This window comes from Solea senegalensis, linkage group LG15, assembly GCF_019176455.1.
Source record: "Solea senegalensis isolate Sse05_10M linkage group LG15, IFAPA_SoseM_1, whole genome shotgun sequence".
NCBI lineage: Eukaryota > Metazoa > Chordata > Actinopteri > Pleuronectiformes > Soleidae > Solea > Solea senegalensis.
The window spans coordinates 2,508,851-2,534,926 of NC_058035.1; the positions used below are offsets into that span (position 1 = coordinate 2,508,851).

The 26,076-nt window shown below is 40.9% G+C and overlaps 1 protein-coding gene across 1 annotated transcript in view; it reads left to right on the forward strand.

Annotated features, from left to right (window-relative positions):
- The window catches only part of pcsk2 (proprotein convertase subtilisin/kexin type 2), a 36,307-nt gene extending 10,755 nt beyond the window's left edge, over positions 1-25,552 (forward strand). The window contains exons 5-12 of the mRNA XM_044045826.1: positions 416-453; positions 8,474-8,550; positions 9,494-9,582; positions 10,084-10,259; positions 12,821-13,036; positions 15,204-15,304; positions 16,767-16,994; positions 24,422-25,552. Of these exons, the coding sequence (XP_043901761.1) occupies positions 416-453; positions 8,474-8,550; positions 9,494-9,582; positions 10,084-10,259; positions 12,821-13,036; positions 15,204-15,304; positions 16,767-16,994; positions 24,422-24,911 (1,415 nt within the window). The 3' untranslated portion in view covers positions 24,912-25,552. The remainder of the gene's footprint in view (positions 1-415; positions 454-8,473; positions 8,551-9,493; positions 9,583-10,083; positions 10,260-12,820; positions 13,037-15,203; positions 15,305-16,766; positions 16,995-24,421) is intronic.
- Positions 25,553-26,076: the final 524 nt, after the last annotated feature.

Genomic DNA, 26,076 nt, shown 5'->3' on the forward strand with positions numbered 1-26,076 from the left:
ATCTGATATTGTTCATAAAGCCACGTAAATGCATCACTAAGCACAGTAAAAAATGAACATTAAAAAGCACTAATATTTTAACATTTTAACTTTAATACTTTCATCTTTGGAAGTAGAATAGTTGGTGGTTATTGCTAGGTGGTGCAGTAAACTCAAACAGCTTAGTATCGGAGAATTTGTATCAAGACATCCTGAATTCAAACTCTTTTTGCAGCCAGTGTTGTTGCCCCCTAGTTGTTACCATTTGTGATACTGATACATGACATATCCAAGGTGATGTTTCACAAATTTTCAATTTAAGATAAAAAACAGAAAAGAAAAGAGAGGATGGGACACTAGTGAGGTCACGCTGTCCTCTGTAAAGCGCCCAGTTTCATGCCTTAATCACTGATTAATGTCAAAACTCCCATTCCAGGCATCGACTATCTTCATCCAGATCTGGCATCAAATTATGTGAGTATCTCATTCTTTTTTTGTTAGTTTTTGTGTCTGATTTTCATGCTTCTCCTCATTTACTTGAAGTGCTGTTAATAAGTGAAGCAGGGGTGGATTTCAGGCGCTCCATGTGGCGTGCCATTGGCACTGACAGGTGCTCTCCCGCTTGCCCTCATGGCTGCCGAGTCTCCTTGTATTCCTGGAGGACGCGGAGACAGGCAGACGGCCAGCCAAGCTGTTTAATGTTAATGCACATTGCACTGTGGCAGGCACAATGGCAGGCCGATCTGTCACGAGCGCAGATAATGCCAGGGTTGTTGGCGCTGCATAATGTGATGTTCCATCTCCAGAATACTGATAACACTCCTAAAGGACAATAGGTGTTGTGAAGTGGAACAAGGAAAAATGCACAAGACTGAGTCAGGATGTGAAAGGAGTTTCAAATGTAAGCGATCTTTAATGACGAGAGACAGAGGTTCAATACTTTTATCAATCCAAAACTCGCCTGCAGGGTTGGGCAAATATTGATAAAGCAATGTGTATCATCCTGATTGGTGAGATTATACTGGCACCAAACATCCATGCTTTAATTGAGATTCTCCCTCTGATAATATGACTCACTGTTAACTCCCTGCTGTGTCACGTATAAAATAAACGTTGACAGACCTTTTGTATTTTTCAGTCAGACAGATATCACAATGGATAATTATATTATAGTCATTTAATATATTGATTACTGCAGAATTGCTGTATGGTACAGAGGTTGTCACGATAAAAATGTTCATATCAGTAAATATGGATCATTTATGGTTAGTTTTAAACTTCTTTATGAGCATTAAATGAAAAATCACTTGTTAAACAGAGAAACACGTAAGAACTGTATGTGGTTCTGGATATAAAGTGTTGTTCATCTGTAGGTAGTTCAACCTTTAAATTCACACTAACCCCACAGACGCAACAATTTACAACTCAGCATGTGTGTTACACGTTTGGAAAAACGCAGACAGTGTGACAGTAATAACACAACCAGCACAGTGATTTTGCTCAATACATAGTTGCACACACACGCTGTTAGCTTCTTCTAATAAGGATTTTTGGCAGGCTGTACACTGAGAGGCACAATGTACAGTTTGAAGTTCTTTATCACAGTTCAGCTCCAGCTGCTAGCTGGTGAGAATGACGTCTAAAATTAAACACAACAGGAAACAAACCATATCACGACACCCTTGGTTTTACTATAGATAGAGTTAATTGTTTACACACAATAAAATACAAAACACGGGATGACACTTTAGCTAGCTAGCAAGCTCACCGCAAAAATGTGCTAACTGCTAGCCACTAGCGCAAATGTGCTAACTTCAATTGCATCATATTCCATTTAAATCGGGAGTCGAAACTGGGAGTGATGTTCAAGTTGAGAAGTCGGGGGAAAAAAACATGGATGTATCTCAGGCTAGCTATTGCCATTATTACCACTTGATAACAACGCCCTTCACATTCAAAAATAGCTGAATGTTCAGGGTTACATACGAGTGGCAGCCATGTTGGACTTCTTTGTCATGGTTTGTGAGGATTGGGTGTGGCAGGAAAAGTCGATACAGTGAAATATTGCAATGTATTTTTTAGCATATCATTTTTTTTAACTAAACTAAACATTTTGTGGATTAGCATGAGAAAAGATTTATGTTTCAGTCCACTAGATACTAGACTCTCACTGGAGCTGTTGTGTGAGCATGTCGCAATATAATGATTTTGCAAACACCTAGTATATCACAGTATTGTGATAATATCATATTGTGATGTCTGGCAATTCCAACCCCTAGTGTGGATGCTCTGAATTCCCAAATTGAGATTCTAAATTCTCATTTCAACAGCAATAATATTATCATTGTGGTGCAATTCATCCTATAATTCCCACTCCTACGTGCCAGTAATTTGCATACTTACCTCACGTATTTGTTAGTATGCCGTTGCACAGATAAACAAAGCAGACGTCCTGCTCCCTGTTATTAGTAATTAGTTTAATGTGGTTTTGCAGAAGTGTGTTTGTTTTCTTTCTTTGTTCCCCTCTGTGCTTGTACCTGTGCACTCAGCGGTGGGTTTGCCTGTGTGTGTGTGTGTGTGTGTGTGTGTGTGTGTGTATGTGAGCGTGCCTCTCCCCCTGTCTGTGAACAAAGATGAGCCTTCGCCCAAAAATAACACTCGGCCTCAGCTGGGGTGATGCAGGAGCACGCTCCGCTGAATAGAGTGATCACGCTGTGCACAGATCTGAAATGTGTGTGAGTGAAGAGAGACACACCGTATGTAACCCTGTTTTGTTGCCGTTGTCATGGTGTTTCAGACACAAAATGACCTCCTACTCTCAGCTGAAAACATAGAAAAAGAGAACCAGATTTGGAGATTGATTTGACAACAAAATGTTTGTGGAAACATCGCTGGTTTCTTTTTATTCTTATTCTTATTCTTATTATTTATTTAACATTATGGCTGATATAATCATCATACCACCCATAATTTTAACATTTTGCTATGGTGAATTAATTGCGAGATGGTGTGCCTGAGATGAAAAATGTGTTCAATTTCACGCTATATTTATCTCCAAATGCCAGCTGTCAAAGCAGTTTGCATACATCCACGTAGATTTTGGTATTAAACAGATAACTGATCTCATAGGAGAAGACATAACATATTGTGTGTTTCCTGCTCTTAACAGATGACAGTGTTCACTATCAGATGGTGGTAACAGTAAATGTGGCAGCTGCTGAAATAACCGATGAAGTAAATCTAATTGTCTCATCTAGACTATAAGATAAATTGAGTGTGATGTGAGTGTACAGTTAATCTTTTTTGTCTCCAGGCTAAAAGCACACGAACACGACTTGATGAGAACCGTGTGAAAGGAGCAGCATTAGTATTATTGGGATTTGCACCCCTTCTGGGGAGTATGTTTTTGCAAGTGTACACCCTGGGAAGTTACCATGACAACATGTCAGGATGTCACATCACTGTTTTCATTTGAGAGAGGGTAGAGAGATGAATGTAGATTTAGTTTTGGGGTTGCATGTCACAAAATGCCCAAAATTTCTTCAAAAGGTGCAAAATGCAAAACTTAAGATCGGTATCTCACTGACTCAGCAATTGGACACAATCCACACCCGGTCCACCAAGAAAAGCTACTGTTCTCAGTCAAAATTCAACCCTGACCCAGGGCTTTACCATTGCAAACGGAATCAGATGGACATTTTGAACTTTCTGACACAAGTGTGGGAAGTCATGCACAGGAGATCTCGAACGTTCAAAGATCTTAGAATTAACAGGTGTTAAATCTCACGGGCGCGTTCAGACGGCCTGATCTTGTGATCTTTTACAGTTTTTGGGTGTAGTTCTGTCTTTGTTTGTGTCCAATTTAAAGGACACTGCTGCTCTGGTGTTTGAAATGCTGCACAACATGTACACAAGGACTAGATCAGCTTGGCACACTTAGCTACAATGCTAAAAAAAGAAAAAATTATTTAATATACCACAATTTAAATGTAGTTTTTGAACAGGAAGCTTGCAGCTGTACTTAGAGTGGTTAATCTTTATCTTTCTGTGAAAAGACTTCTAATATAACATTTATCATGTATTACTGTCAAGCTGATGACGCCATTGCCAAGCGGCTATTGCGCTGATTTATTTATTTTTTGCTATATCAGTCTCCAGAGAAACGGGGCATGCTGGCTTCCACTCCAGCATTGACGTTGACGTTGAGTCATTGCTCTTTCAAGTACCATTCGCTGTGAGGACAGTGGACAAACAAGGACCCCATGAGGTCGTTTATGACTGGGGCTCAGTGCCTTTCACTCCATGATGAAAAGGGAAAGGAAATAAACACACTTCTGCTCCTGGTGTGAGAAAAAAAAAACCACACACAGACAGGATTTATGTGTTCTGTGTTTTTCTTGTAAATCGAGTCATTTGAGGAAGATATATTGCAGCCTTTACTAAATCTGACCGAACATTTTCATATATTAGTTATATTTCTATAACTTCTTTGCAAAGATGTCCCTTGTTGGAAGGATCACGACGCCACTGCGGTCCAAAGTTGAGGCTGCAATTCAGCCAGTAATTAACACAAGCACTATTCCAGTACATACTCAAGAACAGAGAAACGTGTTCTCTCTCCCCCAGGGCTGCGAGTAAAAGAATGAAGTCATTATTTTCTTGCAGCTCTCGTTGGGAGTTCATGCAGCTTGTTCTTGAAACATCATCTGGCCAGATCTTTTTTTCTCGTGCGGTGTCCGACACCTACTGAGTGACTGGTTAATGGGCAAATGTTGTCATTCCCTATGAGGACTTCCCAGGAGTTCTGCACTTGACTTTCTCGTTAAGTATGACATGTCCTGGCCAGGACTGAGCTTGTTCTTGTTCTTGCCACCTCAAGAAAAAGAACAAATTTCTCTTTTTCTTCTTGAGCAGTATGTTACAGGCCTTAATTTGCAGTTTCATCAGGACAATTCTTTTCACATAAAGGACTGCCAATGCTAACAAATGATGTGTTACTCCTGATTTTTTACCATTCAGTCCAATCCAATCAAGTTCCAATCCACCAAACAATACATGAGATACAACCCTCAGAGAGAGTGGTGACAATGGATTACAATGGTTATAACTGGGAAATTTGATTTGTAATCTCTGTCAATAAGGGCCACACGGTGAGTAATGGTTAGCACTGTCGCCTTGCAGCGAGAAGACCCGGGTCCGAGCCCCGGTTGGAACAAGGGCCTTTCTGCATGGAGTTTGCATGTTCTCCCTGTGTGTGCGTGGGTTCTCTCCGGGTTCTCCGGCTTCCTCCCACAGTCCAAAAACATGCAATGTGGGGAATAGGTGAATTGGACACTCTAAATTGACCGTAGGAGTGAGTGTGAGAGTGAATGGTTGTTTGTCTCTAGTTGTGTGTGGCCCTGCGATGGACTGGCGAACTGTCCAGGGTGTACCCCGCCTATCGCCCGATGTAGCTGAGATTGGCACAGCACCCCCCGCGCCCCTCTGGTGGAGGATAAAGCGGTTAGATGATGATGATGATGATGATGATCTCTGTCAATAACTGCCTTCACTACAGAGAAACCACAAGAAAAAAGGCTAAAGGAGAGTCGAACATTTAAGACCATAAAGCTGTCAAAATGGGTTTAAAAGATACATCAGTTATGTACTACACGTGCGTAGCGTGTGTTTATTTGAGGTCAGGACACACAAATGTTTGTCTCTTAACGACGTGCAGATGAAACTCAACAATCAACAGTTTTCTATGCTAGCATTCGTGCTCACTGCAGGCCAAGTTCTTCACACAATGTAGGAGCCTCCCTCTTCCAAGCTCCCAAAGAAACCACCGGCAACAATTAAAAACAATCATTTTTAAGTTTCATCAAAGCACAAGCACAGAACGTCTGCTGGCAGTGAGCGGTTCGTCAGAAGTCCACTGCAGCTGCGGATGATCACGCCTCTTATCCTGGAACCTCCTGTGCAGGACCAATCAGCTGCCTTTCAATCAAACACGCACACCTGCAATCCATCTCACACTCACATGCAGACACACACAAGGAAAAAGCAGCCACGACCTTGGGCTTGTAACATACGCCTACTGTGTCTCTTTATCTAAAACGTGACAAACGTTATCGAGATGAACGAAAGGCTTTTATCTGAATACCGAGGTGAAATGACGACCTCCTAAAAATGAAGCCAAACCTATTCATTATCATTTATTATCTCTATATTCGTCCATGAACACATACACAAAACTTTTTACCACCTGACCTCTTACGTCTCCTGAGGTGGTCAGGATGTGACGAGTTGGAGCAAGCATTTCTACTTTCCACTGGTTACCTGCTCCGCGTTGTAACCATTGCGATGTTTCTTCCATTGGGTCAGAAGCTTTTTCTTCGTCTTCTTCTTCCCCCCTTCTCGCTTTGTTGCCCATGAGTCATCTCGTCTAAATGTCAGCCAGCAGTGCTGACAGGCCAGGGCATACAAACAGCCCCTGAGATTGATCTGATGTGTTCACTTGTATGGATAATGAACAGCAGGCTTTGGCTTCTCCACACTTACGACCACACAAAGGCACCTTTTGCACAATGGACAGTGCTCCCTGCCTCTGTGTGCTTTGGCAAGGAGTTACAGAGCGAGAAAGTAGCATCAGACTGTTCCACGGATGTCAGTTGAGTCTCTCTGTGTGTGTGTGTGTGTGTGTGGGAGATATGGCTGTTCTGATAATTACGTTATACAGTTATAACGTCTCTCTGGCAGATGTGTGTCCGACGTCTTTGTTCCGCTCCTCTTTGTTCTGGTCCTATTACTTTGGGCCATGTGGAATTAAATGCGAGCAGTGTTTTGGGTCATTATTTTCTCAGCTTGAAATCCCTGCAGTGGCCACACATTATTCCCGTATTGCTGCAGAGTAAAGATTTGTAATTAAATATTGCATCATGGTGCTCAGATCACTGTCTATGAAGTACATGTATATATATACTGTACATATACATATATATATGTATATGTATATGTATATATATACATATGTATATATATATATATATTTATATATATATATATATATATATACACACGTGATGTCTGGGAAATGCAAATTCCAAGATCCCTGGCTCACCAAAGAGAATTACAAAATCTGGCTTGTCCAAGATTCCAAGGACAATCACTTGTCCAGATGCAAAGTGTGCTGCAAATCAATAAAAGTAGACGCCATGGACAGAGCGGCTCTTCCAAGTCCATCTTAAGCTGTGCCAACACATTCGGTCCTTGAATTCGAGGGAATTAGTCCTTGAAAGGTCCTTGAAATTCATGTCAGAATATTGGGTTTTTGTAAGAACTACACAATATGGTGTTTTTGGGTTCTGCAATTTGTGCTGGTGTTGAATTAAACATGATTCCTGGAATTGTTTCAAAGTTTTTGGGTGCACTAAATATTAAAATGCATCTCACTTCAAGTAGCCTCCAAAATACAGTTACAATCTACTCCTCAACCTGTCAACGGTACCATTATAACGTAATAACTCCTTCTTATTCACTGTAATATTGGGCTTTTGTATTTAAAGTAGAGTTCAGGGTTGTTTTTTAACTCACTGTGCTCGGGCTCCCTCAGGCCCTCAGTAAAAACAGATTTTAGTCACTTAACAAAACGCTCTCTTCATAAAACCTTGAATTCAAGGTTAAGTGTACACTTCTAGGAGTATATGTACTGCTTTATCTCGCTGTTAGACAGGCTTTTACGACTGGAAATTCAAGTACACTTATTATAATATAGTATTTATTTAGGTGATTATTTGTTTTTTAGCACAAACTTTTATGAGAATGTTGAAACTATACTCTCAGTTACTGTTAATTTGACGCTACACCATGCTGTATAATTTAGCATGAATGCTAACTACTAACCCAATTTCTGCTTAATGTCATTAACACATCAACTGGAACGATACATCAACATTAGTATTAAAACGAGTATAAAAAAGAAATCACTTCAGTTAGCTTTAGAAGGTGATGTTTATGTTTTTTTTCTAGGGTTAGCTAGACTTTCTTTGCTAGGTTAGCTTTTTTCTTTGGCGATATTTGTTCAGTGTAGCACACAATTCAACACTATACGTATTTATTTTATTTTTATTATTTTATTTATTTATTTATTTATTACTTCTCTTCGGCATGACAATCAAAACAAACAGGATATTTTAGGTTAGCTTTTAGCTTTGACTCAGGGCAGCAGGTGACCGTATGTCTTTGTGCCTCGCTAATTAACAGCTGCAATGTGACAATCTGAATCTAATTTCAAATTGTGAAGGTTCCATTAAACAGTATTAGTTATAGTTAATGAACTCAGTATTATTGAGCCGTATCTGCGGAAAACTCAACCTCTTTTCAAGCTGGTGCTTTCAGATAACAGACCAGACTGTGAAAAAGGTTAGCACGTCATTGTGATATGTTCTTCTCCTGTGTTTTGTTGTTCTGCTGCCTCCCAAGTATTTATTGTCTTCATAATTGTGTCCATTTTCAGAATGCTGACGCCAGCTATGACTTCAGTAGTAACGACCCGTACCCGTTTCCACGCTACACGGACGACTGGTTCAACAGGTAAAGCTCACTCAGCCAAATCCCTGTTTACAATCTCTTGCTGTGGTCTTTACTCTTTTATTATTATTATTATTATTATTATTATCTGTGCATGGACGTACATGTGTGTGTTTGAGTCGTGAAGCTCTCCTGTGATTGATTTTCTCTCCACCCAGTGTCATTAAGACATAATGGTGCAGTATAAACAGGGCTGTTGTCCAACAGAACACAGTGGAAAACCAATTTTTGTTGTTTTTTTGTTCTGTTTCTGTTTTTTTTTTTTTACTGGCCCACTCTCTGAGGAGGTATGGTAGATAAAGGAGGGCTATAAAGAAGCCTGCTCCACTTAGAGTTGCAGTGTTCACGGTGGTGACCTGCTGTCTGATAACGCCTTATCTTCCTCCTCATCTCCCAATCACACCGGGCGATCCACTGCCGCCGCACAACAAGTCGAAAAGAGAGGAGGAACAAAGAGAGATATGTGCTTTGTCTCCTCCTGCGCGGGGTTTCCATCTGTGTGTGTGGGAGAGGGAGTGAGAAGGAAATATTTGGGTTTTGCCAGAGTAGCAGTTGGTGACTGTCGGGACACAACACGCTGGCTAATCAGTTGGTTGTTATAAATAGCTGCCTGTCTGTAGCAAAGCATGCTGGGAGTGAGGGGTTGACTCTCTGCCGTTTTCCCAGCGGGGAGCCGCAAGGATGGAGAGATAGACACGAAAAAACACTGACATGTGCAAATTATGTTCAATCTGACTTGGACAGAAATAAACAGTGTTTATGTTCATTTTAAAAGATGCTGCAATTCCCTCATTGTAGTCACACAAAGTCAACAAAAACAGACACCGCACACATTACCTGCAGTATATCCTCTGTGTAAATTCATGCAAATTAACTCAAATCCTCTCATCTCTGCTTTTTTATCTTCTACCCCCCTTTTTGTGTGTGTGTGTGTGTGTGTCACCAGTCACGGCACACGATGTGCCGGAGAGGTGTCTGCGGCGGCCAATAACAACATCTGCGGCGTGGGAGTCGCCTACAATTCAAAAGTGGCAGGTGTGTGTCATATTTAAGCTGCCGCTTCGCACGGCGAGGGGGGAATAACAATGAAGCAGACAGCGATGATAGCAAATAAGTGTGTGATGAGCGAATCAAGAGGTGTGATGAGGGTGATTCACTCCGACGGGGGGGGAATACTGGGCACGCACCGTAAAGTATAGGTAATTTTGGAGGAACGGCACTGCATTGTTTGTTGTCCATACTGTGAATTACTGCACGGGTCAGCCAGAGTCCACACGCCAACACGACGGCACCGTTCATCCACGCTCCTCCGTTTTCTTTAACAAGTACTGGTGACACGATCAACACCTGAGCCCTGCAGCAAAGCTGACATCACCAGATGCTATAAATGTGTGTTATTGTTCCGTCACAATATTATATCGCAACACACTGTAAACACAACCGGCTGAAAATGGCTGTGTTGAAGCAGTAAAAAAAAAAACAACATTAGCCCACGTTTTAGTGTCAGTGACTCACGTGGAGATGTTGCCCCATCAGGCATCAGGATGTTGGACCAGCCCTTCATGACTGACATCATCGAGGCCTCATCCATCAGCCACATGCCGCAGGTCATTGACATCTACAGCGCCAGCTGGGGGCCAACAGATGACGGCAAGACGGTGGATGGACCCAGAGAGCTGACTCTGCAGGCGATGGCTGATGGCGTCAACAAGGTGAGGGAGCGTTAGTCCCGCTGTGCTGAGGCATTTAAACAATGCTAATGTGAATTTTGGGTTCCTGTTTAAAGGAAAACAGTGCATGGTCTAAAACAGCGGTTCCCAAACACTGGGTCAGGACCCACAAATGATTCACGGGAGATTTTTTTTGGGGGTCCTTTAGTTAGTTAAGATTTATGTGTGTATGTTTAAAATGGGAAAATTGTATACATAGTTGTATTTTAGTTTCTGGATTATTGTTTTGGGTGTAACATCAACTAAGCCAATTAGTTTCATTTACTTTAAAAGCCATATATCTGGCACACTGCTATTTAAATAGCAAATGCATGAAACTGGAAATGTGTTCGATTCTCTGTTAAGAAGACACGTGAGAATAATATTTATGGTAGTACGACATTATGTGATCAATAAATGCTTTTCTTTGGTTGTTTTTGGTTTGTTGCACACATTACCACAGGTAGTAGCATTTTAACACACGGGATGCTAGCTGAGCAGCTAGCTGTTATGCGTCGGAATGGTACCAAATCTAAAAAAGCCTCACTAGCACCCTCTAGTGGAGAAAAAACAAGGGTCTGCAATGGAGACGCGATAGAATAAAAACAGACAGACGTGCAAAACAGTTTTCTTTCATTCTTTCACGTTGTTAGTGGATATTTTCATGATTGTCTTCTCCTCTCATGATGATTCTCCACTGCTGCTCTAAAGCTGTTGGAGCCATGTTAATAATTCAATTGGACAAAATGAACATTTTGTATTCTGAAATATAAGTTTGATGTTGGATGGATGGATGTTGGTGGATTCTGTCAGGCTATATTAGGCAGTTATTTGTGGGTCCAATGAACCAAACGGGTTCAATGTTTCCTCCTGAGTTGTGTACGTGGATTTGCATGTACGAGTGCAGGCTTTTGGAAGATCTGGCGAACACACTCATGAAATGTGTTGAACTGGGATCGCCCCCCCCTTTTAAACGCTGAAAGTTGCTGTAGAACATCTTGTACATGCACCACCTTTAATGTGTGACACAGCTTTGAACTCCCCACACACATACACAGTTGCCATGCTAACAGTGCCACAGGCAATTACGCGCTCGATTAAATGCGGCGAGCTTGGGCAGGTGTGGGTGTTGCTCTGAAATGACCCGCACTCTCTCTCAGGCAGGTTAGCCGAGCAGGAGCAAAGCTGACTGTTAATCTCTGATCTCGTAAACACAAGCAGCCCCTCTGTAATCTGCCTCTTAGATTGTAATGATCACTCATGGAAGCTTATGTTGGCTGATGATGACGATGACGATGATGGGCACTGTGCAGCATTTGAAATTACAAAGCACATTATGTTATATTCGCCACAGAGAGGCTCCACACTTGCATCTTAGCATAATTATATGGTTTTCCAAATTGCCACCGATAATTGAAATATTGCGAAATTAGAGCCTGGCAGAAGGACCAAGGATGCACAAATCCTTTGAAATACACACATAAATAAATGGAGAATAAATAATTGAGGATACTGAAGGAATCCTCTGTTCTGTGGGGAAACATTTGGCTGGCAATCGGCATAAAAAAAAAGGTAATTTTAATGAAAAATGAGAAGACAATAACAACAAAGAATGTATTTCCATAATAGAGATACAGAGGAACTGAAGGCAAATGGTTTTATTTAAGTCAAAAATGGGATTTCCTGGTGAAGTTAAAGCAAAGCGAATTAATTATTCTTAGTTTAAAAAGTGAAACTAAACCAGTGTCTGTGGGTGTCTAATAATGTTATTTGCTGATCCAGGTGCAAATCTTTACAGATTAGTGTAAATTATTGAGATTATACTATTATGTGACATTTGTGAATCTAATGCCTCTCCCTGGTCAAACACCAGCTACTGTGTTAACATATTGCTATTTCTTTCTTAGTCCATTCTTTCCTCTCTTGAATTTATTTAAGCATGTACAACACTTAAATGCACTATATAAATAATCCCTCATCAAATTTAAGACAAAAAGTCAACTAATCCAGCTTTAAATCCATCTTTTTTTCTTTTTTTTTTTGCAGAAACTTAACTTGTTTTTATATTACTAGTTAATAGTATCATTGCTGTTGGTTTGATGTTTATGGGCGCTTTGCTCACTCAGTCTCAACTCCTTTAACTTTATTGTTAGTCATAACAAAATAACACAAATTAAACACCCACCACGCTCTGTCGGGCAACAAAATGTGACTCAAACACACAAAAAAATGACTCAAGTGACACAAACACACAGATGCACATAAAGACAGTAATTATCATACGGCTGAAAAAAAACAATCAACTGTTGGGTGATAAGATAGCAGATATTAAGCTACCACACTGTGTGAAACACTGCGTTTCATAGCTATTTGATGAAAAAGCCTTGGTGATGTAAAGTAAGTGTCTGTTACAGTGATTTTATTGCCGTTTTATTTAAATGCAGACAAAAAGTTCCCATTTCAAACCTGTAAATCCCTCTATTTACAAGCAGAACTGACACATTTTCAATCAGCTTGGACGCTGGTGATGATGATGATGACGATCCATGACCATCTTCTCTTAGGGCCGCGGAGGAAAAGGCAGCATCTACGTCTGGGCGTCGGGAGACGGCGGCAGCTACGACGACTGCAACTGCGACGGCTACGCCTCCAGCATGTGGACGATCTCCATCAACTCGGCCATCAACGACGGACGCACCGCGCTCTACGACGAGAGCTGCTCCTCCACGCTGGCGTCCACGTTCAGCAACGGACGCAAGAGGAACCCGGAGGCCGGCGTTGTGAGTGTGCTTGTGAATATGTGTCCGTGTTATGTATCCATACCCACGCTAGAAGATAATTGGCCAGATCTTGGTCCTAATCTGGCACCAACAATTATGGGGTTTTACGATTTTAGGCTGATTTGAACAGATTATCTGGCCAGATTTTCCTGTAGTCTCATAGGACGCAGAGTCTTCCCAATTTCAAACATGTGGGAAACCACAGTTGCGTACTCTTATTTACAACGTACTTATCAGCTTCGCACACACAACAGCTATTAACTGACAACGCCACCATTCCTCCTCCATGTCTGTTTACATTCTGAAGCCACGTTAAATCACACGGGGTTTCCGTGAGATTCCAAATCCCTGGAATCTCCTACTTGAGATCTTTGATTAAACGCCAACTACGTGGTCTTTCTCAGGATTAAAAACACTGAAGAGCGGTGGCAAAGTTGTGTCTGTGGTCAGATTTGAAAAGCCTCTCGTGTGGGGGCAAAGGACTATTCCAAGGTTTCTGGAACTGTCTGTCTTAGTAGTTTTAGCGTCAGACGAGGACATGTTGAGGAAGCTTAATAACACAAAGAGCTTCTTTTCAGTATTCCTAAGGACTTTCAGGAGATTGGGTACAACCTGACAAGCTGCTACACTGGAATAGCTGTCTGATAGTGAAGAAAAAAAAACGTTCTGTGCAGGTGCATCATTTTAAGCCACAGTCATACTGTGACGATCGCGCCTGTCACGGCACAGTTGCTGCGTTATTATGAAAAACACGACTAAAATCGTTCTTTTTGTGAGAGATGGTAAAAGGAAACTAGAAGAAAAGAGTTCATTTTCATGGACGGGCTTTGCTGAAAGTGTTTTTGTGTTTCACCAGTGGGTGATCCCTGAAAAAATGAGGAAATGAGTCATCAGAATCAGACCGCGTCTGAGAGCATATTGTCACACTATGAAAACAGAGACAATTCAGGCTTTAAAGATGATTCTGACTTCCATTTACTGAAGACAGATTGCAGACACTGACGGCAAATGTCAAGGTAATAAAAGTTCTTACATACATAGAGTGACATTTGATATTATGCTCGCACATATTTCCCAGGATACAAAGGCAACAGGGTTTGTGTTTGTGATTATGCAAATTACCTTTGGCTGTTGACTGAGCCACAGATCCTCCCCAGGGTTTCCTGACTAATTGCACTCAATCTGTTATCATTTCTAATTAAGGATCAAATTAAATAAATAAATGCTTATTAAGTAAATATAAACACAACGTGACGGCTGAGGTGTTTATGCAAGAGTTAAGCCAATGAGTGCTCTTTTGACTGTATTCTTTTTGTCCATACATACATAGAAGGATTGTTTAAACACTGAAAATACAACAACCGCTATGACTAGTACTACTAAACATGATAATAATCGCTGTATTTATGTATCATTTTACATAAAATGTTGCATACAAATTGTGTCTGCATTTTAGGTTTGGGTTTATATTGGTTTTGTTTCTACATTTTGGTTTGAGCATTTAGTGAAGAAGATTCAGTAGCACTGGACTATGGAGTTCCACAGGGTTCTGTTTCGGGGGCTCTAACAATTCTCCACTCACATGCTACCACTTCTATGCAGATACATGTAGTAATAGTTGCTAACCATATTACGTAGTAAATATTACGTAGTACTGTAATGCTAAAGACCAGTTACTAACAGTATTATGTAGTAATATTATATATTACCGAAATACAACAGTAACAGTTCCTAATGGTATTATGTCTTAATATTATGTAGTGATACATAATAACAATTACTATAACTGTATTCTTTATAAGAAATAAATGGTAAATTGGTTCCTAGAAATTTAACAGCATTTTTTTTACCCATTAAAAACGGGTTTATTACGGTAGGCCAATGTATTTGGGATTCTGAGAAAAAATACTTGATTAAAAAGAGTGCGAGTGAAGGGCTGTACACTTTATTCCTATATCCTGAGGTACCATCATTTTAAAATGTATAGCATTTATCAGAATTCCAGTATGTGGCTTCTATATGGAAATGATATATGGATAAGGTCAAACAAAGAAATGTAATAACTCTGGTTGGGGACATATTGTTCACCAACATGCCCTTTATATTCATAGAGCACCACATAAAAATGCATTGCTTTGATTTGAATTTATTGTTGTTCTTATTTCAGGCCACTACAGACTTGTATGGGAACTGCACGCTGCGTCACTCTGGTACATCAGCAGCAGCTCCTGAGGCAGCCGGTGTTTTCGCTCTGGCTCTTGAGGCTAAGTATGTGTTTTAATGGCCCTTTCCAGTTATTTAACTGTGATTATTGACTCTGATGGGCTATAAAAACGTTATAGAATTATTGAACACCTCATTCACCTCCTCTAAATGCTATTTTCATTCAATCTTTACTGAGCTACAATTTCCTTCCAGGTACAACTTTTATGTCATTATTGCACTGACGTCCTCATCCGTCAATCTCCGTCCTTCGAACCCTTTATTCTGGTATTCTCTCTGTGCTGCTGCTGCTGCTGCTGCTGCTGCGTGCCTAAAAAGCACAAAATCATTTCACCACTTTTCATCACATTGCTAATTTGATCAGACATGATGCTGAATGAAAAGTAAAACAGCACTTACACTTAGTCAGCCACAATGCAGAGGCTCAGTGAGCATGTGCCAAGGACAGAAATCACATTTGGATCAGGGCTCTTTACGTCAGACTAAAAGATGCAGTTTATTTATTGTGAGGACACACTTAGCAGCACTTATGTTTTATGTATAATTGCATTTCCTATGCAGAAATACAGTGTAGGATGAGGAGATAGTACTTGATCACCTCAACCTAGACGCTAATGTAGGTACGAGGACTTTAATCCGTGAGTTTATTGTTCATTTTATAATACATTTATCATTTTTTAAGGCATGCTTTCCCCCCACCAAAGTCCATTGAGAAAATCTGCATTTTTAGCTCGCCTGGACACAGGATCTGCAGGTCTACTGCTGCCTCGTCTGTGTCACTGACGTAAATCTGAATGAAGAAGTCCCAAAATAACACAACTGAACTTACTGATGGAGGCAGCAGTCAATCAACAGCTGTTACGTAAAATTGACGATTTTCTCTATGGACTTTGGTGTGGGAGAGAGAAATGATTCACAAAGCAATGCAAACTTCAGTTTTCACTATGAAAAGTCTGTTCAGTGGAGAAAGGAAAACTGCAAATCCCTTTAAAATATACTGTTATATGTTATTCATAATCAACAATCCATTCCGATCCAGCTCCATCCTCTCAGTCTAGTCTCGACCGCCATTATACCCAACACCACCAGCCAGACGAGCTGAACAAAGAAACACTGTTTGCTCTGCACACACAATAATGATGTCGCGGCTGGGAAGAGCGGATACTCACCCTGTCCGGCAGCAAATAACCCCGAGGCTGTTAGGACGAGTGTGTGGCACCTTTTTACTGCCCAAACACACTTGAACTATGTAACGGCAGAGTCAACCAGAACAAAGCTGTCACTACACACACACACACACACACACAGCTGGGATAATGGTGGGAACAACACAGTCAAAAGCAATCATTTGCCTCATTGTACAGACCTCGGTGATGTTTATATAATTACAGGGAAGGAATTAAAGCAAAGCCATGAATCTAAGTGGTGTTTTTGTGTTTGTTTTTATAAATGAATCTGTCCTCGTGGCCTTGCTGCTTTACATTAGTCTCTCTGCTGTCCACCACAGTCCTAACCTGACATGGAGAGACATGCAGCATCTGTCCGTCCTGACCTCCAAGAGGAACCAGCTCCATGACGACGTCCACCAGTGGAGGAGAAACGGCGTGGGTCTCGAGTTCAACCACCTGTTTGGCTATGGTGTCCTGGATGCGGGGGGAATGGTGAAAATGGCCAAAGACTGGAAAACTGTGCCAGAGCGTTTCCACTGTGTCGCTGGTTCCATTCAGGAGACACAGTGAGTCACAGATCCTTGCATTGTTGTCATGTCTTGCATGTACTGCATTGAACTCTATATTAGGGCTGCAACCTATTAACTGTAAATAATTGATGATTCAATTATTAATCGATTTATCGAATAATCATTGCAGTACTATCCTATATCAACATACTGGCAAACTCTCTCTACACTACATAAATAGATTTTTCAAGAAGGTAAAATAAGGCTTACTTCTGGGATTTTCTTATTTTGTGGCTAAAAGAGAAATAATCTTGGCAAGCAAGTTTTTCCATTAGAAAAATAATCTCTCGTCTCATTTTAAGAAAAACATATCAAACATTGCCTTATAATGATAAGATATTACAGCTTTCCTTTACACTTTAACTTGTTAATGGTAATTATCCATTAACAAGTTAAATTCTTGTAGACACCTTAATCAAGGAATGAAAACTTATTTTATGTCAACATTTCTTACATGACAGAATTTGTATGGTTGTGAAAAGTACAGCTTTCTTATATTTTGACCAGTTTTGTCTAGTTTTTTCCTCATTTCAAAGCACATTACAGTCTGAAAGTGGTGAGATTTGCAAACGAGTTTTAAATATCATAGCCAAGCTAAATTTGCAAACCCCATTGGCAGATTGTTTGTCCTAAAATTAGAAAATCTAAATCAATTTAATTTGGCCTATTTCTTGCGGCGCTGTTTTTGCAGTGTAGCAAGACGATGAAAGGAAAGCCCTGCTGAGCATGAGACACACTCATCTAATTAGCGGGTAAATCCCAATAAATCAAAATTAAATAACACATCTGCAATGGGAATGTCCACTTCATAACCCTGTAATATTTAGATTAGCTGATGGTGCTGTAGATTTGCCACGATATAGTCTCACTGCAGCCGCTCTTTGTGGATTACTTCATTATTCTTTTGACATCTGAATTAGATTTCTGCTTAACAGATGCTGGGAAACACCCATAAAAATGACTAAAAGACATCCCAGTGTTCCATTCTCTTGATTAAAAGTCTAAATTAAGGACACGTCTCACCAGTTTCATAAAAAAAGAAATGAAATGTAAGTCCCCCGCACATGAAAATGAGATTTACTCATTGTTTCTACACTTGGGCCTTTACTACTTCACTCTGAATAATGCACATGTGGAGAAGAGAAAAATCGTTCCTAGTAACATTAACGATGTCTTCCTCACTCACACATGCTGGAAAAATCTCAACGTTAATGGGCTTCCTCGACGTCATGTCACAAAATTCTTGCTAATAATTAAATGATTGTTTCAATCTCAATAACATGAATTTCACATCTTCACAGGATTTGACGCCCTGTTGGGTGTGATGTGCTGAATGTGTCTTAATATAGTCGGTGGTTTTGCTCCTGTCTTAATTAGTTTCATTAGTTTTGTCACTTACGCTAGCTAATCACAGCTAACGGTACCAATCTTTAGCTAACCTTTGCTGTATAGGTGGCACTTTTCAGTACAGATAATAGCCTAGCACTTTTGCTCAACAGTAGACTAGTAGCATTTTGGTTTAGTTATTACTTATGGTAGCTAATCACGACCCCTACCAATCTTTAGCTAACTGTTATAATTGAGTATTCTACTTTTACTAAACAGCAAATTAAAACAGAATTTATTTTTAGTTGTCCCTTTTGCTAGCTAACCAGAGCTAATGGTGCCAATCTTTAGCTAAATATTGCTATATAATTGGCACTGTTCATGACAGATAGCAGTCTAGCACTTTAGCTAAACAGTAAATTTGTGGTTTTTGGTTTAGTTATCATGCCTTGTAGTTAATCTCAGCTAGCACATTTCAATACAGATAGTAGTCTAGCACTATCACCAAATAGTTGATTAGCATTTTAGTTTTAGCTATCACCTATGGTAGCTAATCAAAGCTAAAGTTACCACTCTTTAGCTAACTATTGCTGTATAATTGGCAATGTTTAGTAAAGATAGTATTCCAGCACTTTTGCTAAACATTAGATTAGGTTTAGTTGTCACTTATGGTGGCTAATCACAGCTAACGGTACCGATCTTAAGCTAACTCTTGCTGTATATTTGGCACTATGGAGTGTTCTCTAGCACTGTTGCTAAACATTAGATTAGCATTTACTTTTAATTGTCATTCATGGTAGATACAGCTAATTTTTCCAACAAAAATTAATTATATACTTAACACCAGTTTTGTATTTCGTTTATACTGTCACTGTCACGTCCTGTGTGTAACATTTAGAGAGGTTTATTGGCCATCATCGAATATAGTACTCATTGTTATGTTTGTATTTGTGCATAATCGCTTAAAAATAAAAACTGGTCTGGTTTTTATAGCCTTGGAATAAGCTTTTTATATGCACGTTCGGCACAGGCCGTGCTTTTACAGAGGCCAGAGGGAGTGGAAGGTTTCTACAATAACAAAGCTAAGCAACATTCTCGCTAGTATGTGAAGGCCGTCGTTGTTCCCAGATGCTCTTGGGAAAGGGAGAATTGTAGGGGAAGAATTCTTATACAATGCACCTTGAATTAAACATTAAAATAAATGTGTGTATGTGATGTGAAAACACACAGTACATATTTTCTACCAGGTGAATAAAAATGTACTCCAGCCATTGTTAAAGACCACATTTTAATCCATTGTTATATTGGATCCTTGTTATTAGATACTTTAATATTGCTCAATGTATCAGAGGTTTGTATACTTTGGCATTTTAATAATCCGGCCTCTGCTGTGGAGGAGATCCCACGTCTCTGCCTCATCTTTCACACATGGAGCTGTTGCTAAAGCTTCCTCCTTATCATCCTATTGTCCGTGTGTCTGTTCTCCTCCATCTCATTTCTCATCTGTGCCTCGAGCCGAGTTTCCTGCCATCGTTTCCATTCCCCTCACTACTCCGTCTTTATCTCTTTTCCGTGTCCCTCCTTCGCATCTATACATCAAATCCATCCATCATATCCAGAGGCCTCGAGTTCCCACGTGTGGTGCCCAGTGATTTCCTGAGTCTCGTGTTCATATTCATTGTAATTAGAGGAGCATAAATGGCGCAGCGTGGCGTGGCGTGGACGCACTGTCAATTAAACTGACTTACAGCCAGGAAAGGGATTCCAGGTGGAGGCATGTGTGCGTGTGCGTGAGAGATGGAGAGGGAGAGACCTAACCTCTGAGCTTTTAGATGCATTGTTAAAGTGTCAATGTGTGGGTGAAGATAAAAATGCAGACTGAATAAGGTATGACTGTGTATTTTTTCTTTTTTCTTGCCACCATCAACACCTCCAATTTCTCTCTAATCAGTGCTGCACAGACGATGCAGTCACGACAACATGGTGTGAAAGTCTTTCTACGTGTGTGTGTGTGTGTGTGTGTGTGCTTCCCTGGAGTGCAGTGCTAGATAAAAAAAAAGAAAGAAAGAAGGGAGAATCCCTGAGGAGACATTTGGCTTCCAGTGCATCCTTGAGGACACCACATGCAAATGGAGGGCAGGACTTGCTGTCATGTGCAGCCTGGATGTGACTGCACAGATCAGTGATGGTTCTATTGCATCAGACACGGCGAAGCCTTAATTATCTGAGAGGATAAGCATTCATTTGTCAGGGAGAAATACCGTATTCTATTTTCAAAAGCTTTATTTTCCGAGCTGCGCGGCTGTGTCGCCGGCTGTGTCATATCTTTCTCTGTTTCCACAGCAGCACCATGCGGCTTCTCTCGCCTCTGCTGTTGTGGTAGAGATATAATTATAACAAGCCACCCCTGATGATAGTGTATCACCGGAGGAAAAAAAAAAGCAATAAACACCAACACAGCAATGCTGGAAAGCACACCGCTCATCTGATAGCTGCTCCGGCTGCGGCTTACTTAGCTGGAGGAGAACTTCTCATTATGAATGGAGCTGTCACACAGTGGCCCTGCACTGTGCAGCGGCGTTGTTCTTAATCTCTAACCTTCTCTCTCTCTCCTCTATGCTTTAATTATTCTTTTACACATCATTCAAAAGTAAAATTCACACACCCATTTAGTCCAACGGGTATTCATACATCTCCGTTAACTCATGAGTGCGATGCAGTGGCAGTAGTAGTTGAGCCTTATAGCATTAACATTGAGGATGGTTTAAATGTACAACACAAAGGTTTTTTAACTGTTAACAATGCTTAACAATTGGGTCACACGGTGGAGTACTGACTAGCACTGTTGCTTTGCAGCAAAAAGACCCGGGTTCCAATCCAAGGGTATTTGTTGCTCTCCCTGTGTGATCGTGTTTTTTTTTTTGGGTAATCCGGTTTCCTAATCCGGACACAATTAATCTAAAATGACCATAGGCGTGAGTGTGAAAGTGAATGGTTGTTTGTCTCTGTGTGTTGGACCCGTCCAATGCCTGTACTGGCTGTGGAGAATGAATGAATAAATTATGAACAATTCCCAAACAATCTTTCAGCAGCAAATAATGATGAAGTGATCTCAGAGACACTTCTGCACCTGCTCTAGGCTTCATTTCTGGTGTTTGCAAAATTCTGTGCCACTGTACGAGACTTTGACCAAGCACAGAAGAACGTAGGAGACTTTGACCAAGCACAGAAGAACGTAGGAGACTTTGACCAAGCACAGAAGAACGTAGGAGACTTTGACCAAGCACAGAAGAACGTAGGAGACTTTGACCAAGCACAGAGGAGACTTTGACCAAGCACAGAAACGTAGACTTTGACCAAGCACAAGGAGACTTTTGACCAAGCACAGAGCGTAGACTTTGACCAAGCACAGAAGAACAGGAGACTTTGACCAAGCACAGAAGAGTAGACTTTGACCAAGCACAGAAGAACGTAGGAGACTTTGACCAAGCACAGAAGAACGTAGGAGACTTTGGCCAAGCGCAGGTTCAGTTTCAGAGAGAGAAAGAACACTTGTCGTGGTTGCTCTAAGGCCAGTTTCATGCTGGATGTGTGTGCAGTGCATGAGAGCGTTTACATTTGAATCATTTGTCACAAAACACAAAAACCTCAATATGTGTGAAGGTTGTCATTCATCCAGGTCATAGTCATCTTCAGTAGTTAACTGCCGGCAACTGGTCTTGCTGAGTTAGGTTTGAAGACGTGTCACTAGGGCTGCAGCTGACTATTATTTTCATAATGGATTAGTCTGTCGATTATTTTCTCGGTTATTCGAGTAGACATTTGGTCCATAAAATATTGATAATTCTTTCTCAAACCTGGAAAAAATGATTTGTGAGGATGATGATGATGTCCACAAACCAAAATGAATCAGTTTGAATGATTTTTTTGTTTTATGGAGCAAAGAAACCAGAAAATATTCACATTAAAGAAGCTGAAAAATCAGGGAAACTGGTTGAAATCTTTAAAAGTCACTTAAACCAATTCACTTAAACCTAAATAGGTGACGTTTCATTTAGTAATCGATTAAGGATCAAGTAATTGTTTCAGCCTTACATTTGAACTTCTTCAAACCTAACTCAAGCAAGTTACACACAGTTACACACAGTTACACACGGTTACACACAGTTACACACGGTTACACACTACACCAAGTACTGAACAGATTTAAAGTAACAGAATGTCAGTTACGACAGGAGGATCGGTTCTGAACTGGCAGAGACTCTTGAGGAGGAGAACTCAGTATTGAGGCCAGGTGGTGATGAGTGGCAATCAAGTGTGACGGGTTGCAGGTGTGTGGGAAAGTGGGTCAACGTGGACAATCACTGTGTTTCCATACACAGATCATCTGAAGACACACTTTAATGTGACTGCTGTCCACGTCCCCACAACACAAGCACGGCTGGGGAATTGATTGATTGAATAAAGTGTTGGCTTTCTGTAGCATTGTCTGGTCTCTGCATTATGATATAATGTGGTTTTAAAGTATAATGCATGCCGTGGTTTGGTGCAAAACCGTCCATTGACTTCAAATGATTTCATTATTTAAGCTGACGGGGCAAAAATACTCGTCTCCTCGTCAGTCCAAACAAGCAGCACGTTGTTCTTGCCTAACCCTCTATTTCCAGGTAGAAACTGTGGAAAATGTTTTATGTGAGTATGTTAATCAATAGATTAAGTTTTCATGCATTTTAAAAGTCTGGCATGTGTCTACACTATGTCGACACATGGGGAGACAATAACAATAGAAAACCATGTGAAGAAGGAAGAGGGAAACACCACAGGACACAGGTGCTATGGACCTTTTAACACACAAAACCAGCAAATCTCTGTAATGTGTGTGTGTGTGTTAGGGTTTACTTGTCTCTGGAAATGGTTCTGTTTTCCTGGGAACAGTCATTTACTTCATCAGCCCGTACTGCATCTCACCACTGCACTCATCTCTCTCTCTATTGTGCTCTATTAATCATTTTTTTATCTCAAGCGGACTGTTGCGGCACACATTTCACTCAGTGTCTCACTCAGTGTCTCACTCAGTGTCTCACTCAGTGTCTCACTCAGTGTCTCACTCAGTGTCTCCTGTCTGCCTTCGTTCCAAACCATCCTCCATCTCCCACAGCCGGCGATGTGGTTTTGGCCTCTAATAACGTTGTTAAGCCTCCTTAGACTTTGTTCACCACCCCTGCCCCGCTGTGCTCCTTCCTCTCTGTGTTTCTCTCTCCATCAGCCGAAGAGACAGAGTCTGCTACGAGTACATATTAAGAATATGCACATCACTTTATCTCGCCGTTAGACAGCCCTTTCTCCATTTGGGAACTGAAGTTTGTTAATTGCTCCGTCTCCCACACCGAAATCCATTAAGAGAATCAGTTGTCTTTAGCTCGGGGGAACTCAGGAGCTGCTGGTTTACTGCTGAGTTTGTGCCTCTGACGTAAAAATGGAACGCAGGATTTCAAATCACCGAAGTCACAAAATAACACATTTTATCTTACTGGTGGAGGCAGTGGCGGATCAATAACTCCTGTGTGCTGTGATATAAAATCCATCATTTTCTCAATGGTGAGAGAGAGAAAGGGAGTGGTTTACGAAGCAACATAAACTTAAGTTTCCAGTCTGAAAAGGCTTTTTTCACGTAGATATAACAGCAAACATGTTTTTAATTTAGTAGTAGTGCCAAATACAATCACCACACGTTTTTCTTATCGTTCAAACCAATAATGAGTTCACTGAACTTATTTCAAACTGCTGCCTAGACCATTGTTTCTCATACTCGTGTGGCAGCAGATAAAAGTGGTGACCAAATCATTCTGTAATGTTAAAATTGGATCCACCACAGAAAAAAAAAAATTGTGTGATCCTGTAGGAAAGCTCTATACGGACTCTATACTGCCCCCTCAGTTTCGAGTGGTATTGCTCTCCTGCAACTTGCACAATGATGGACGGAAAAAACGCAAAGTCCGGACGAAATGTTCCGTTCCATCTCCATCAAAACATACTGACGTTTGATTTTTCTCTGTCTCTTTCTTCACTTTTTTCATTCCGTTTCTTTCCCTCTGCAGTAAAATCCAGTCTGGCAACAAGCTGGTCCTGGCCATCACCACTGAAGCCTGCCAGGGGAAGGACAACTTTGTCCGCTACCTGGAGCACGTCCAGGCGGTGGTCACCGTCAACGCCAGCCGCCGCGGTGACCTCAACATCAACATGACCTCGCCCATGGGCACCAAGTCCATCCTGCTGAGCCGGAGGCCCCGCGACGACGACACCAAGGTGGGCTTCGACAAGTGGCCCTTCATGACCACCCACACCTGGGGCGAGGATCCCCGGGGGACCTGGGTCCTGGAGGTGGGCTTTCAGGGCAAGGAGCCACAGCGCGGAGTCCTGAAGGAGTGGACCCTCATGCTGCACGGAACACAAAGTGCCCCTTATATAGACCAGATAGTGCGCGATTATCAGTCCAAACTGGCCATGTCCAAAAAGGAAGAGCTGGAGGAGGAGCTGGATGAGGCGATAGACAGAAGTCTGAAGAGCTTGATGAGTAAAAACAACTAAAAAAATCTCATCTGCATGTTGCCAACTCTTTCACTTTCTCTTATCTCACTCTCTCTCTCTCCGTCTCTGCAGTCTCGCTCTATCCTTCTCCAAATTTTCTCTATATCTCCTCGGTTCTTCTCATCCTCCTCCCTCCGGTCTACCTCTCCTCCTCCTCCACCTCCTCTCCTTACTCTGCTTTTTGTTATCAAAGTGTTTTAAATTAGCCCCGCCCCTCCAACCTCCAATGAATGTTTCATGTAATCCAGTCATGATGAAAGTGTAACCTGAAATAATCTGTTATCAGCATAGAGGAAGCAAAGTCTATATCCTGTGAATTTTTACACATTTACAGAATTGTACATAAACCAAATATAACCCAACTCTGTCATGCTTTTGCTTTCACTGGCCTGCGACCTCACTTTCTGCCAACTGTTATACAGTTTGTGAGTGTAAATGATTTTCTGTGTCATTCTACTTAAAGTTGAATATCTTGCAAACAGAGCAGTGATACTTCTTTCTGTTTATATTTTTGTGACATGCACTGTTTATATAAACAAGGGAAGGATTTCATTTCTGCAGCCTGCGGCCCTCAGTTCATATTTCATAACCTTTGACGTATATATATATACTATAATAAATCTATTCAGCTGTTTATTAAAGCACTGGAGTGATTTTGCAGCACACCACAGAACACGCACCACATATTTCTTTGATTGTTTACTATGTTGTCCAGTAAAGTAAAACATGGAGATATAACATCACTTTTGATTGATGAACCACACATTTACCCGCACCAAAGCCCATAGTGAAAATCAGCAATTTCTCTTCACAGCATACAGGAGTGGTGACGTTCTGCTGCCTCCATCGGTAAGTTCAGAAGTGTTATTTTGGGACTTCTGTGTTTGAAATGCTCTGGGATATAAAGTGGAAATCTTTTCTTTAATGGTTAAAATGTGCTTTTCTTTGTCCATGTTTGGTTATAGCTGCCGTGTAAACATGGTGGCACAAGGTCTTAAGTACATATAAAAGGCTGAATCTAAAGCACTACTAGGATGGGATCAGTTTTACATGGGTAGGTAGGTGGAATACTGTCATTTAACACACAAAAAGTCACAAAACAAAGTGTTGAATCGACGAAGACAAACTCACAACCAGACAAAGGAAAGGGGAGTGGTTAAATACA